Here is a 13,534-nt window from a genome sequence, read left to right as displayed (position 1 = left end):
AACCCATCAGTCACTCCATGGGAAAGAGGTATGACAGTCTGTTTCCATAAAGAGGAAAGTCTTTGAAACCATATGGTATCTCTGTAAACTGGAAGTGAATAAATCATTATGTATTTTCACACACACAGACATGTATATATGTTTAGTGGTAAAAATATATATAAAACAAGACATCTGCTGTTTCAATATATAATTTAATATTTATTTCTCATTTGAGTGGAAACTTCAAAATCATATTGCTTTTCCATTTAATGATGCATAGATATTTTCTTTTTTTAAATTAAATTTTATTAGTTTTAATGAACATTTACAGAGATTTTGGGTTTTCATTGATATTTTCTTTTATAACATTACACTGGTGTTTCAATAGTGTTGATGCATTTTGTTTACTACATGGATGGGGATTTAAAGAAGCAATTTTTCAATTGACTATACATATATTGGGGGTTTTTTTGTTTGTTTTTTGTTTCATTTAAGCCTCTTGTTTAGAGTTAACAAGACCTCATGGAGGGCCTTTGTATTTCAAAGTCGGTTATTATATTTTGGAGGAACATTCTTCTAAGTGGTACAGAACTCTTCTCTCAATCTGCTGTACTGAGGTAACCTGGGTTTGTTGTGATGTTGAACCTTGTGCCATAGGAGTGTCAAATGCCATAACAGTTACTCATGGTGGAGCTCCCAATTTAAGACAGGCTTGGAAGCAGAAGTGGCATCCATTTCCTAAACCACTGGCCTCTGGAAAAATCTATGAACTTTGAGAAATGACGATAGTTATAGAAAGGCTTCAGGTCTTTTGTTAATAGGGTCACTGTGAGTCATGCTTGACTTGACAGTAATCAAAACAACAATAGTGTTTACAAGAACAATTCGGTAATATTGTCTATGTTCATCATATACAACCATTACTACTGTTTCCTAATTTTTCATCACCCTTTAACAAAAACTCAAAGCTTTGTAAGCACGAAAAAAGATAAAAAGTTTTTAAAAATGGCTACATAACAATTCAAATGTGTAAGGCTGCATATTAGAAAAAGAATAGATTGACAAAAATAATGTAAGAGGGCAGACATGCAAGGTTAATGGAAATGGAGTAACTAGAATAGAAATTCTGAATATGTTCAGGAGAATATAATCTATGTCACTGAAAGTTTGTATAGAAAATGTTGAATGAATGTAAACTGATATGCAAACTTTCACTGAAAACAAAATAAAAGATTTTTTAAAAAGTGAAATCTTTTTAACAGGGTGTTAAAAACCTTTTTCTCAGCCACCTTCTACAATTGATTCCACCTTAAGTCCACTCTTGAAGGTTTCCAGGGGTAAACATTTAAGGAAAGTAGACTTTTCTCATCGTTCTCCCTTCGAACGGCTTGTGGGTTTGAACTTCCAACCTTTTGGTTAGCTGCAAGACTCTTTACAAACTTGCCACTCACTGACCCCAGGTACTTAAACTGCAATACCATGCTCCATGCTACCCCTTCCCTAATAAATATATTACATTTTAACGTAAAATTTTGTATTTTCAGTTAATTTTAAAATTAGAAAACTTATTTTGAGTTAAAGTATTAACATAAAGAAGTAATATTGATTTATATGATGAGGAAAAATAATAGAAAGGCAATAAAAGAATTTACTTTTCTAATTACAGTATATATTTACCATGTTATTTAACACATTCTGATAATTTTAGATTTTTTCATATAATTTAAGAGGAGAAAATTTGATAAATATATTAATGTAAATGATTATAAAAATAACTAAAAGATATTGTAGACATACTATAACTTTGCTATGTTGGGAAAGAGAATGTCACTTTTTTAAAACAACAATTTGTTTGAAAAAAATACCTTAAGTTTCTGAGAAAGGTGCTTTACTTCCGTTTGCAAAGCCTTTGTAGCTGTTTGTGCTGCTAAAGTCTTCTTGTTCTCAGCAGCCAACTGCCGATTAAAGGATTTCTTGTTCAACTTCAATTGTTTTTCCAAGCTCTGAAAACAGTACATATTTCAACTATTCTGTAACTGATGTAGTATTATTAAGAACATCAATTAAATTGGAAATAACTACATGTATTATGGGGAGCTCTGGTGGCCAAGTGGCAAGAAGATGCTCGGCAATCCTAAAGGCATGTGGTTTGAGGTCACTAGCTGCTCCATGGGAGAAGGATGGGCAATGTCTTCCCATGAGATTAACTGTCTCTGAAAAGCTGCTGGAGGGTCAGCTATGGCTCAGTTCCAACACGACGGTATACAACAACAATGAAAAGTTTAAAATGTTAATTTGACAGTATGGTATTTGAGGAACAATGACAATGTATAAGGCCCATAAATTTAAGCTACATATGACAACAACAAAAAGATAAATCTTGGATCTCAATTTGAGAAAAAGATAATATTTTTAAAAATGTGTTTCTTAAATATTTTAGAATTTGATAATTTTTTTTAATAAATCTTGAAAAGAAATGGAATTCCATGTCATGTTTTAAGAATGACATATTTTAACCATTATCTTAGCATAATGTATTCATTAAAAACCTTCCAAGTCTCTTTTTGTAAAGAGTCATTCTAATATCAGTGAAACCCATATGGGCACAGGGATTCACAGGTAAATGAGATTCAAAATTATGGACTCTCATTCTACCCTATCCACATGAATTATAAAACTGCTCCATAACCCTTTTGTTCAGTACTGATGTTGCATGTTCACTCTAACAATGCAATGATCCGTACTTTGAAGGTCTGAATAAAGACTTTTTAGAGTTTCTCCTAACATAACATTAATACATTTTTGATAAGGAAAGTAGAAAATATAAACAACAACAAAAAAGAGATAAATAACAAAAGAAAATTTAAGACCCGAGTTACAACACTGAAGGATACCAAGGGCAAAAAGGGAGCTCTGGGGGTCTAGTTGTTGCCAAACCAAAGGTAAGTGATTCAAAACCATAGCTGCTCTTCAGGAGAAAGATAGCCATTTCCTCCTCTGTGATTTACAGTCTCTGAAAACCTGTTGTAGGGTCAGCTATGAGTTGGTTCCGGTTGATCACACACACACACACACACACACACACACACAGAGAGAGAGAGAGAGAGAGAGAGAGAGAGAGAGAGAGAAAGAAAATGATGCAGAAATACACAGTCACTGTATAAAAGGAATATATGATGCAGTAATATGTAGTTACTGTACAAAAAAAAAAGGATTGGTTAACATTTAAAAAACTGGGAGGTAATATGTGGTCAAGAATCACTGAGACCGAAGAAGTTTGAGCTACACTGAAGCCACTAGCAAAACCTAATGCTTCCACAACTGATGGAACATCAACTGAGATGCTTCAACAAACAGGGGAATTTTATTATCATAAAAACACAAGAAGTAGGCGAGTTCTGGTGGCCCTAGTGGCAAGAAGCTGTACTGCAATCCCAGAGGTGTGCAGTTTGATTCCACCAGATGCTCTGCTGTACCATTCAGATCTGATTTGAGGGCACACACACACACAAAATAAAAAAAGGTAAAAACCTCAAAAAACCCTCATAACTAGAGAGTGCAGCAGTGCATCCTTTGAACTTGGATCTCTGGAAGAACCAGAGACAACTAAAACACCAGAGAGACACGGTATGAGACTACAGACAACGTGAAATGAGACAGCAACATTGGCAGAAGTGGCAGTGACAGCAGAGACCCAGAAGCTGGTGTGAGACAGAGCTATGGGCTACCACTCCACTGAGCTAGAGCCAAGCGCCTTCTACGGCATTGCTGAGGCTCTAAATCCTTCTAGGAAGAGACTGCCCATCTTCCTCCTGTGCAAATTGGCTGGTGGATTTGACCTGCCAACCCTTTAGTTAGCAGTCCAAAACATTTTGCTCCTTTAGCAAAAAAAAAAAAAGTGAGTAATGTTTTAATAATTTCAGGTTTGTTTCATCTGTTTAGATGAACCCCCCCTTTTACTTTTATATGATAGATTTATGTGGAAAACTACTTACAAAGATGGAAAATAAGATTGCTCATTAATGTCTGTAACTTACATTCTATTCTTTTTGAGAAAATCTGCTCTGATGATAGAGGGAATTTAATTAGGAGAAATAACTGATATAAAAAGGAGGATGGAATGAACTTTTTACCTTTTTATTTCAAGATCATAGAAAATACTTGCTTCTAATATTCAAGAGTAGAAATTTTTTATGCAAATCAATATAAAATATTTTTTTAAAATACCAGGAATTGGCAGTAAATAAATGACCCTTGTTTTTGTCTTTGTGGTATTGTTTACCGTCGAGTCAGAAATGACTCATAGCTGACTCTCCTGCCAGTTTTCAGAGGCAGTTAATCACACAGGAGGAGACTGCCCATCCTTCTCCTGGAGCAGCGGATGGATTCGAACCATGTGCCTTCAGGACTGCAGCGCAGTACCAGAGATCCCTCTTTTTGTCTTTAGAGACCTATTTTAATTTAGAATATATGGCAAGATTCTTAATATGATCGGTGCATTTCTCTAAATCATCCTTTGTGACAAACTCTAACCTACTGATAACTATATATTATTAATAAAATCAAACTGTTTCTTCAACTCTTTCTTTCAAGGACTTTCACTGGGAAATGTTCTTCTATCTCAAATCCTGCAAATGTGTGTGTTGAAATGATTGGTCAAACTAATGAGGCAGAATTAAAGGGAAGGGACTGAATACATGCACTGGCTAAGTTTTTAAGGAAGTACTCTTTTAATGAACACTTTGGTAGAGGGGTGGTTTCTAAAAGAGTTTACACAACACAGCATAATTTTTTTAGCACACACGAAAAAACTACCAAAGCAATGGTAGCCATGTCAGTTCAAAGAATGATTATTTCCAGGTAAATCAGCCGAGCCATAGAGTGGGTTCTTGCTCACTATGACAACAGCATGGATATTCCCAGTCCAGAGCTTTTTCTGTCTTTCAACTCCTCTGCCCCACCAAACATGTTTAGTGTGGCCTGCAGGCAAAACAACTCATAAAAATTCACTCAAACTCATTGCCATTGAACCCTTCCAGTGTGTTTTTGGAGGCTACAAATTGCAGATTGCCTATCTTTCTCTCACACAGCTGCTAGTGGACTCAGACCTCTAGAAAGGTGCTACCTCTGGGTCACCAGTACAGCTCTGGGCAGAATGCTTCAATAGGGAGTGACAAGCAGGATTTGTGTGTACTTTTCTGGGCCTCTGAAATACAGACCTGTATTCTTTTGTCATTTGCCTCCAGTTTTGTTGTGAGAATAGACAGTTTTTGAGTAAGTTCTTCCCTTTCTGCAAGATTTGTGTCTTCTGAAAGTTTCTGCAGTGTCTGTAAGGCATCCTTAGTCCTCAATAGTTCACTCTCAGCTTCCCTAAGTTTTCTAGACACAGTTCTTTCCTTTTCCTGGGATTTCCTAAGTAGCTGCCTTAGACTTTTTACTTCATTCTGATGTTTAATCATAATTTGAGGAAGATTGTTTTGCGAGTTCTCATATTTTCCTATTGCTTTTAAATGCCTAAACTGAAGTTGTTTCAAAAACTGGTTTTCTATCATGGTGGCTTCCAATTTACGATGTATATCAGCTAAATCATTTTTCAGTTCTTTAATCTTATAAAGTCTTGCGGACATTATGCGATGAGCCATAGTATCTCTCCTTTGGGTAACTGCTTTGATTTGAGAATTTAAATATGATGCATTCCATTTGTGCTTTTTTTCAACTGAGATTTCCTTAAGGCCTGTGTAAGCAGAAAATCAACTTTAGTAATATTTAGAGATAGGCAAATATATTTCTTATCTCCCTCCCTCCCATATACATATACATATATATGCATACATATGCATATGCATATGCATATACATTTACATCTACATATATGTACAAACACAAACCTAAGGGCCACAAGGAGAAACAATTAACATTTAATGACTGGCCAAGGTTTAGTCTTGGTACTTCATATTATAGATATCTTTTTTTTTAATATTATTTTTGTGTGCGTGTACCGTCAAATCAGATCTGACTGGTACAGGAGGAGATTGCCCCTCCTTACTCGGCAGAGCATCTGGTGGATTCGAACCGTGCACCTCTGGGATTGTAGTTGCAGCTTCTTGCCACTAGGCCACCAGAGCTCCCCTATAGATATCTTATATAATACAATTTTAAGAATAGTAGTATTTCTATTTTAGTAGCTAGAAATTTTAAGTCACTTGTCCAAGTTTATATAGCAATGAAGCCACATAGTACAGATTGAAAATTAAGACTTTTAAAAACACTATATACTGTTTATTTCTACTACAAAAGTTATAATTACCATAATTAGCATTTACTAAGTGCATACCATATGTCAGGCATTGACCTAAATGCTTTACAGATTATCTGATGTAATCCTTCTAACACGTTATAAGGAAGAGTCCAAGGTGAACATCTCATACATTCAAAGTGATCCTTAAAAGCTGTTAAACTACTCACACAGTATGTAAGTATTCCATCTTTAAATACATGCAACCAAGCCATTTTTCTTTAATCCTTTGGTTAGCACTAAATTAAGCAGATAGAAAGTGTTCATGTGTCTATTGTTAAAAAATATTCAAACAACATTATATTCAGCACTAAACATACAAAATTGAATTCATTGCTAAATATCTATGAGGCATCACTGTACTATTATTCCATTATAAAGATAAAAATTGATGCTAAGAGATGTCACTTGTCAATGATCACAAGGCTAGTAAGTGGAAAGACAGAACCCATGCATGTGTGCCTATGCCAAAGGCCCATATATGTATGTATCTGAATCATATATACATGTGTGCTCACTTATCAGTGAATGATAGTCTTGAAAGAGAGTGAAATTGAATTCTAAAATTGAAAAACCCCCAAACATATGGTCTTTATCCTGGAGAGGGAAGGGCACTTAGTAGACACTGTAACCCTAGTCCTAATCTTAACCTTTTGGCCCCAGTGTAGCCATATCATCTGGCATGTGTGCTAAGGTGTTTGTTATGTTGTTGTTAGATGCCAGCAAGTCAATGCTGAGTCATGGTGACCTTATATTTTCAATGTAGAACTGTTCCCCAGGGTTTACTTTGGGAGGCAGATGACCAGGTCTACCTTCTAAGGTGCCTCTGGGTAGGTGTAAACCATCATCCTTTCAGGCAGTAATTGAGTACTTGTTTTTGCTACCCAGAGGCTCCTCATGCTTGGTTTAGGTAGCAAGAAAGGCTATTTTGCCCATGATAAAAATGATCAATCAATCAAAACATAATGTGTTCTCTGGTGATAAAGCCTTTGAACCTTGACTGTGGTAGACTACATAGATTTTACACAATCATAGAATGGACTATCTCCACAGCTGTGCCTTCAAGGGTATTCATTTTCTTACTGTGAATTACGATTTCCTATGTGCCACAGTTTTGTATAAGAGTATTTTAGCACAAAATTTTTTTTCTTGAGAACAATAAAAATTGGGAAGCAATCCCAGATCTGCTTCTGGGATTGTTAGCAGAATAACAGTGAAGAGATGTTGAGAGTTATGCTGAGGTTAGACAGTTTGCTAATTAGGACATTGGCTAGGGGACCTCTAGAGCCAGCCATGGTGAATCTGAATGGTTTGAAGCAGAAGTGGGCATGGACTGACATGTTCTAAACTGTGACTAACATGACTAAACTTGACTCCTAACTTGTATTGTCTTCCAACCCATGGGTGGCCTGACCCTGTATGACTGCAATATTTCTTTGAGAGTAGAGTGGGGAGGTTGGGAGGGGTAATGTATAAGGGCATTGGAGGTTTAAGGAAGTGACAAGAAGCAAAGTTAGCATGAGAGAGTGCCTGGATATGAAACACCATGGCCATGGCGGCATTGGTCAAAGGCACAGGAGTTAAGATGTTCACAGAGGATGGAGATAACTTTGAAGAAAAAGGAAACTCCAGCCTTCTAGTGATCAGATGAACCTATATAGGTAAGTAATGAGTGTGAAGGATTAAAGATCAGAGGGCTTTCCCCAAATGTTTTAATCTGTGTAAGCCTCCCAATACATCCCCCAAACATACTTGTGACTGAACTTCCTTCTTGTCAACTCTATGGATCAGAGGGAGGGAATATATTTGATTTGTTCGATTCAGAAATGTAAATATACTACTTGTATCTGAGTGATACAGAACAAATTAATACTGGAACATCATGCATCTTTATTTAGCCATGGCTATTAAAATTAATTATAGTGGTAATGCACAAAGACTTTATATCTCATAATCCTTTGCTACATACATACAGTAAGAATGGTGTAATTTAATATGTCTATCTTATGTTACTTAATAAGACAAAATTAGTTGAATAAGCTCCTCCGAGCACTTAATTTTTAACTCATTGAGACAAAACACTCACTAAAATTGACTTGACTTAAATCATCAAGTATTGGTCCAAGCAAAACAAAAACAAAAATTGAAACCAAATCCCCAACAAAAAACATATGTTTAAGACTATCTATAGTGACCCAAAACAGTACATTTTATTTTACTTAAAGTGAGATATACCCTTATGAATGGTCCTAAGAACGTCCCCACACTCTTCAGCAAGCTCATGAGCCCTAGCCCTTGTTTTCTTTACTTCTGATCCATTTCTCCAGGCTCACCTTGTACTCCCATTCCTCATTTTAAAAATCCAGTCTCCAATTAGGTTCTCTTTCCATAATGTTCCCTTCCCTTTTTCTCCCTGTCCTCATCCTAGTTCCTTTTCTTCCCCATTGCCCATTTTGGTTTTACCACCTGTCCTATCCCATTTCTGCACTTCCTCACCCCTGAGCCTGTTCCTTATCCTAAAACATCTTTCCATTCCTCCTTCCTGCTGGTTCTGCCCTCTAGCAGGCTCTTTTATCACTCTTTGGGATCTACGTGATACTTCAGCCTCAAAGAGATGAATTTCTTCTAGTGGCCACAGTAAAGGCGAAATGAAAAGCAAGGCCTTTTCTCTTCACTGTTTCTGTAGTTTCTGGCATCAGTCAGTTGGGGAGTGTGTCTCTTTAATAACATTACCTTAGATCTTCTACCATTATTTACTGATTTACTTTATATTTAATTTAATTTATATAAACAATTAAATAATAATAAATTTAATTACATTAAATGTATATTACTTTATATTAACTTTATTTATTTATTTACTTTATTTAACTGTCTTCCAAGCACAAAAGGTGGTTCCAATGCAACTGAATGTAGTAAAATAACTTTATTTGGTATATTACTTTTAAAATTTGCAAGCAACTTATCAGTTTTGTGGGAGAAAGATGGGCAAATCTTCTAGTGTGATTTACAGCCTCTAAAAGCCAACTGGAGGGTGATGGCACATAACATTATGTCAATTAATTTGACATATTGACTAAAATTAACACATATAGCAAGGAAGAACATTTTCAATTAACAGGATATATACTTAAAAGATCATTTTCTATAAAATAGAAAGTCTATTTTCTCCAAAAAGTGGAAAATAGCAAGTTATGAATATAAAATTATAGAAAATATATTGCTTGTTATTTAAACTGATTTAGTAAATCCCCAATATTAAAGCAACAATCCCACCAATTTGAAGTCCAAGAATTCTCAATTTATTCTTATACATCTTCTCTGCCATAAAATAACCTCCACTGCCTACATTTTCTTAGTGAATTCTGGGTAGTTCTTAATTAAGTGCTTTCAGACATAGAGGGCCAGAGAGAGATCTACTTTGACAAGACAAGAAAGGGTTAAGAGTTCTGAGCATTCACTTGAGAAGGAATTACATTGCTTGCAACACTCAGTTTCTTTGCTTTGGGCTAGAATTACTTTTCTTCAAGATGGAACATATATTTCTTGGACAAAGATTTACACAAAAAGATCTGTATAAGGTTAGAATAATAAAAGATGAACTTTGATTATTATTCTGTAACAAAGCTTGATGTTGCCATGAATGTTTTAAGTTTATCATATACAAAGATCTCTGTAAATATAAGATTTAGGTTAAAAATGAATAAAAAATTCATTTAAATAATTACAGAGTATTAATCTGAAAAGGATATCCAACCAAACTTTTCATTCCTTCAGATAATGGAACTCACGATCTACCTGGCTGTGAAGTGAATGACTAAATTTAGGTTGTTTCCAGGTTGTGAACAGGTACATTGCATAAAACACTCAATAAATAGCAATAAAAGGGAAAAACTTAATTTCTGTCACATCGGAATTTACTCACAGCTGACCCTCTAGTAGGTTTGCTTTCTCAGTTTGTAAACAGCATGGGAGAAAACTGCTCATCTTTCCTCTCAGTACAATTGGTGGATTTGAACCACCAGCGAGGTGCAGCCTTAGAGTTATGAACACAACTCCTTACACACTAGGCCACCAGAGCTCCATATCCAACAAATATCTGGGTGTATTTGCGTAAATGAAAGGAGTTTCTTTTTTTAAAGTTAATAAGTCGTTAAGAACAAAAAAATGAAGTTAGTTTCTTATTGAAGTAATTTTATACATGTTAATTTATTTCTTACATAGTTGCTTATAATAATTATAAAATATAGGATATATATCTATCATACTTGGTAAAAGTCCTTGGGGTCAGATTGCTTTAGAATTTGGGGTTTTCTCTTTTAGGTACAAATATGGTATTTTATATAGTTCCTCTTGTAGAGTTGGTACCACTCATACATTCAGTAATTATTTTTTTTAATTGGGTTTAGGAAGTCATGAATCTTTCTGGGTGCAGAATGCCAATCTTTCTCCTTGGAGTAAATAGTGGATTAGAACTGCTGACCTTTGGATTGTTGTTGTTGTTAAATTCTGTCGAGTCGTAGAAGACTTATAGCGACCCTATGAATGAAAGACCTGAACACTTGTATAACTGGTTGTTTCTCCAGGTTCATAGAGTTTCTGGAAGTAAGCCGTTTCAGAAGTGGATGCCATTCCTGCTTCCAAGCTTGTTTTCATCGAGAGTGCCACCAAACACTGTCCACTATGGGTAACCAATATCACATGTGACACATCAGTGTCACAGTGTTTAGCATCACAGCAACCACGAGTTACCTATGTACAGCAATGCACAGACCAGTGCTATGCCACTTAGAAGAATGTTTGACAAAAACCAATTTAAGTGAGGCCCGAGGGCCACAGATTAAAATCACCCACCATTCTGCTGACCAAAAAGGACTTTTAAATAGAAGGCCTAATCACATCGCCTCACTTCCCTTGGTGAATCAACATTCCACCCCACTGCTCACCAATCCCAGCCAAAAGCTTCTAATCTTTGGATTAGCAATACAACACTTAATGCACAGGGTCACCAGAGCTGAGTGCTGGACAGTGTCCTCTTATTAGAAAATTGTTTTGGAGCATATGACTATTTAGATTAAGTTAAAAAAAATAAAGATCAAACTGGATAAATTATGTATACTGCATTGAAACAGATGAGGGAGAGAACAATTTAAAAGTGATATATAATAGGGTATTATGATTATCACAAGAGTCCAGAATTAAGGTTGCATAGTGAAGTGTACTTGGGACAGTGGGGAGTGTGTGTTTGTGTGTGTATCATTTTGTGTGTGTGTGTGTGTGTGTGATTGTATGTATACCAATGAAGAATTTTTCTTTTACTTTTCAAAGAGAGGAGCAAACTGGGGGGGGGAGGGGTGGGCAGGGAGAAAAGTGCAACAATGAATGAATGGAAATTCAAAATATCTGTAAATGTTCATTAAAATTAATAAAATAAAAAAAATAAAGATCAGTCTCAGCAGCTGTACCACAAAAGGAGGGGTAGTCTCCTTTAATGCAATTTATAGTCTCCAAAAACCTGCTGGAGGGTCAGCTGGTCAGTTCTTACTTGATCACACAGAACAACGACATGTTGATTCAAAGGTTTTGGTACCAAATATGAAAAATGTTGAGTTTCCAAAGATTTGTAAATTTCAAATTTCAGATGAAGTACTATGCAACTATAGTATAATAGAACCTAAGCAAGTTGTTCTGTTTTGGTAAATCCCCCCCCCCCCAATGCCAAAAACAGACTCCTAGAGACAGAGTCTCACCGTGAGATTCTGGACTTTTCATCTTTTGCCCCCAGGCAATATCAGGTGGGTATAGAACGCCATCTCTCTAGAAAAAGGTTTTGGGTTTGTTTTTGTTTTAACCTTTTGAGAATCTAATGAAGGCTGTAGCTTCCCAAACACTAATATACACAGAAAATACATAGTCTTTCAAGAGGCTTACAGACAATGGATCTTGGATCCCTCTTTATAATTACGAAGAGGGGAATCTGATTACTACAGACATACCCAGAAGTGGTGCATAGGGGCCTTAGCACCTCTGGTAATAGCAGACTGTGAGTAAAAAAATACAGGCATATATGACAGCAGGAGATAGATGTGTCTGCAAACAGTAGGCCCTTAGTAAGTTTTGCCACCTATTGACTGAGGGAAGTTCTATTGGGCAAAGTAGAAGAGTTTGTGGCTAGGACAGCTGTTCACATGGAGGAAAAATTGCAAGCCCAGCATTTCAGGGTGTAAGGAAGGGAGAAGCTGAGCATATGTAAAATTTGTAAAATCTTCAAGGAAATGATTATTAACAGCGATTAGAAACATGTTTCAAAAGACTGTCTTTGCCAACGTGCCTCACCAGAATTGGAGACCATCCTCTTGGGCTGCTGAGATAAGTTTTTACATTTCATTGGCACATCAAACTTTTGTTCTTCAGCTGAGATGAGAGGCAAGAAGCCAGTGAAATCCAGGTACCGTGGTACTCGGTAATACGACCACCTGTTAACTAAAAACGGGACTGACATCACTAGCGGGCTCTCGCGTTTCCACATTCTAAGCTCAAGTTTCTTCTATTTTGCAATTATTCAGAATTTCTACATTTTTCTACAATTCATCTATAAAAGTTGACAAATACAAATTTTACAATACCAAAACCAATAAAACAGAAAAGGATCCCTTAAAATATGATTACATTAAGGAATAACGTCACAATAACAAGAAACTGGTCTGTGCTTCTTACCTTTAGGCTGGGCAAATCTAGATACATACTTTTTCGTCTCCTCTTTCTTTTCCTTTACCACAGGCTGCTCTATATAATTTCTATTATCAGCTGTTTCTGAATATTCTGAGAGAAAGTCTTCTGAGTAATCGTATTGAGAATTTGAACTTCTGCAGGAGCACTGACTAAAATCCACACTCTTCTCAGCACTGCTACTGTTCCTGGGCACATCATCCAGGCCTAGGCTCCTCTCACATTCAGTGGACTTCCTACTGCTTTCTAATTTCACACTGGGCAAGTGCTCATCTAGGTTTGCTTTTGTTGCATCAACCAAAGACATAGTAAACAACCTAATAAAAGAAATACATTTTAAAATATAAAGAGATTGACATGAAAAGGGAACTGTGCTTTACTATATTTTCTTTAACTGTGAATAGATAATTGCCATCAAGTTAACTATGACTCATAGTAACCCTATGAGCAAAAGATGTGAACCTTGCACTATCTTGTGCCATTTTCACTATTTCTGTCCTGCTCAAGTCCACTACAGCCAATAATGTT

General features: G+C 36.0%; 1 protein-coding gene across 1 annotated transcript in view; it reads right to left on the bottom strand.

Moving 5' to 3' along the window:
- Positions 1–13,313, bottom strand: part of LCA5L (Leber congenital amaurosis 5-like) — a 31,079-nt gene extending 17,766 nt beyond the window's left edge. Inside the window, exons 1-3 of the mRNA XM_006886711.1 lie at positions 12,995–13,313; positions 5,202–5,716; positions 1,848–1,985 (exon numbers count right to left, since the gene is read on the bottom strand). Coding sequence (XP_006886773.1) covers positions 1,848–1,985; positions 5,202–5,716; positions 12,995–13,313 — 972 coding nt within the window. The remainder of the gene's footprint in view (positions 1–1,847; positions 1,986–5,201; positions 5,717–12,994) is intronic.
- Between the last annotated feature and the right edge of the window lie 221 nt (positions 13,314–13,534).

Source organism: Elephantulus edwardii, unplaced genomic scaffold (assembly GCF_000299155.1).
Source record: "Elephantulus edwardii isolate Elephantulus edwardi_28Jun2011 unplaced genomic scaffold, EleEdw1.0 scaffold00051, whole genome shotgun sequence".
NCBI classification, from domain to species: domain Eukaryota; kingdom Metazoa; phylum Chordata; class Mammalia; order Macroscelidea; family Macroscelididae; genus Elephantulus; species Elephantulus edwardii.
The sequence above is the reverse complement of the archived record's forward strand: the minus strand, read 5'-3'. Positions and strand labels throughout refer to the sequence as shown.